The sequence below is a fragment of the Condylostylus longicornis genome, unplaced genomic scaffold, assembly GCF_029603195.1.
Source record: "Condylostylus longicornis isolate FDR11 unplaced genomic scaffold, ASM2960319v2 ptg000004l, whole genome shotgun sequence".
Taxonomy (NCBI): Eukaryota; Metazoa; Arthropoda; class Insecta; order Diptera; family Dolichopodidae; genus Condylostylus; species Condylostylus longicornis.
The window spans coordinates 10357050-10359253 of record NW_026577973.1 but is presented as its reverse complement, the minus strand read 5'-3'; the positions used below and the strand labels follow the sequence as shown (position 1 = coordinate 10359253).

Genomic DNA, 2204 nt, shown 5'->3' with positions numbered 1-2204 from the left:
ATTTATTTAACTAATATGATTATTGTACTCAAAAACTCAATCATCACATCAAATAGTTTTAAATGAATACAAAAATGTTAGTAATATGTATACATACACATGTGTATGTTCATATACAGTTTTTATAAATTATGAATTAGTAAGTTTGAAATTTCAAGGAAAGAAAAAGGCTTTTTCATTTTAATGCTATACACTCATACAATATTGGTACTAATACTATGTTATTAGGAGTATTTGTTTCAAAATTGAACATTCTAATTTTATTTGTTTTGCCTCAGGTATCTGCAAAACGAATTATATTGAATTAATTTTTTTTTTCTAAAATAATATTTACATTATAGTGTACTTACATCTTTCGCAATCATTGTCTCGACCATGTACTCTCCGAATTTTTTGATTCTTAATATTTTATCCTCTTTACTTCGTGAGCTTTCAATCGATATTGGCGCTAAGGAGTGGACTTGCCTCTTTTCATATTGTTGTGGGAGTTGTTCTGGCGTTTGTGGCACTGGAACAATCTGTGCCACTTTTGGTGAGGGAGTCTTACTTAAGTTTATTTTTCGTGGCATTTCAGGAGTATTTGGGTAATGGGGTCTTAAGCGGTATACAAATTTATAAAATTATTTAATTTGTTTTTAAAATATTCAAAAAAATTGAGAACTTACGAAAGAGTTGGAGAATTAAGAAGCACATTGGCAAATTCGCCCAAATCTTCTTCGATTGTGTCGTTAAATGTGGAGGCATCAACAACATTTAAATTAATATTATGTGCTGTTAGCAAATGTTTTTTGAGGCAAGAGTTCCTGTTACCACTTTTTCTCCAGCATTTTTTCTTGTTTTCTCTCACGCACAGCAAGCAAAAATATATATCTTCCATGGGGTCACCTTTCTTTTGCCCCACATACTTCCACATTAAGGATCTTTTGTTTTTTTTTATGTATAAATCACAAAACTGAAAGTAAATGTTAAATAAATTAAAATTTATAATTTAAGAAATACTTACATCACTTTCTTGGAGTTTACTCATTCTGAAAGAAATAAATGTACATAATTAGATGAGATTATATAAAGATAGGTGAAATGTGCTTTTTTGGAAAGCTGTATTAATATGCTAACAAATTTTTGAATAATTTTTACAATTTGAAAATTGTTGTTTCTTTTTAATAAAAAGTTGAAAAGAAAAATAAAAATATCGCACATTGGGAAAAATAACGGCATAATTTTCTGTATTATTTTGTTACAGAGAAGCTTTATATATTAATGAGTATGTATACTCGAGTGTATATTATGTTATTGTTTTTGCAAATGTGCGATTTGAGTTTGGTAAAGGAAAGAAAGAATTATGTATTGGCATGTATGTATTAATGTCGAAGTCAATAATTAATATGTGTATATTTATGTATATGATTGATGTTATCAGTATGTATAATATGTATTATAATTACTCTATTTAATCCTATAATGATCTACTCAATGATCTGTATAAATAAGGAATATTGCGTGAATATAAATTTTATACTCATATAGGTATAAATTTTATACTCATACATTTCCTAGAGTATACACCTGTAGATCATTAAATTTAAAGATGGAGAGTAATTAGAAATTATTTTTTTTTTTTTATTTGTAAAATTTAATATTTTTAAAATGAAATTTTACTTTATTTTAATTAAATTAGTATAATTTAAAGTATTACTTACTTTATAGATGTTTTTTGTTTTTTCAAATGTTTTCCTGAATTCCTTTTGAAAATGTTGCTGTTTTTTTTTTAAAAGCACAAAATTCACAAAATTCACTAAAATACTTTTTTGTATTATTAATTTTTAACTATTTTTAACTTATTAAGTTATTATTATTATTATTATTTTGAATTTTAATTTAATTTTTTTGATTAACAAAAAAATTTTTTTTAATTCGCTAACTGAAAAATTTACAATTTCAAACTTTTTTAGCAAAGCTTTAAATGGTTGTTATTTTGTTGTTATGGTTACATAAGGAAGGAGTAATAGGGTTGCTTAATTAATAAAGTTCAAAAAAAATTCATCAGTATATGGTATAGAGTCATTCATATAGAGTCATGATATGTACGAATGAGTTACAAATTCAGTTATAAATTCATTAATTTGAAAGCATAAATGAAATATTCTTTAAAAGGTAAAAAGTTATAAAATATGTTAAAAATAAATTAAGGGGTTAGAAAAATA

The 2204-nt window shown here is 24.6% G+C and overlaps 1 protein-coding gene across 1 annotated transcript; it reads right to left on the bottom strand.

The window, feature by feature from the left end:
* Window positions 1-216: 216 nt before the first annotated feature.
* Window positions 217-1333, bottom strand: LOC129613016 (uncharacterized). Its single transcript, XM_055526896.1, has 4 exons — window positions 1004-1333; window positions 666-952; window positions 351-594; window positions 217-282 (listed from the first exon to the last, which is right to left on the bottom strand). The coding sequence occupies exons 1-4, from the start codon at window positions 1025-1027 to the stop codon at window positions 217-219; spliced, it is 621 nt and encodes a 206-aa protein (XP_055382871.1). The 5' UTR covers window positions 1028-1333.
* Window positions 1334-2204: the final 871 nt, after the last annotated feature.

What these genes read in the sequence shown, in the direction of transcription:
- LOC129613016 (XM_055526896.1), bottom strand. Translation starts at nt 1,027, where the DNA reads ATGAGTAAACTCCAAGAAAGTGAT. An exon ending in GTAAACTCCAAGAAAGTGAT is followed by an intron (nt 953 to 1,003) that starts GTAAGTATTTCT and finishes ATTTACTTTCAG; the next exon opens with TTTTGTGATTTATACATAAA. An exon ending in CTTAATTCTCCAACTCTTTC is followed by an intron (nt 595 to 665) that starts GTAAGTTCTCAA and finishes ATACCGCTTAAG; the next exon opens with ACCCCATTACCCAAATACTC.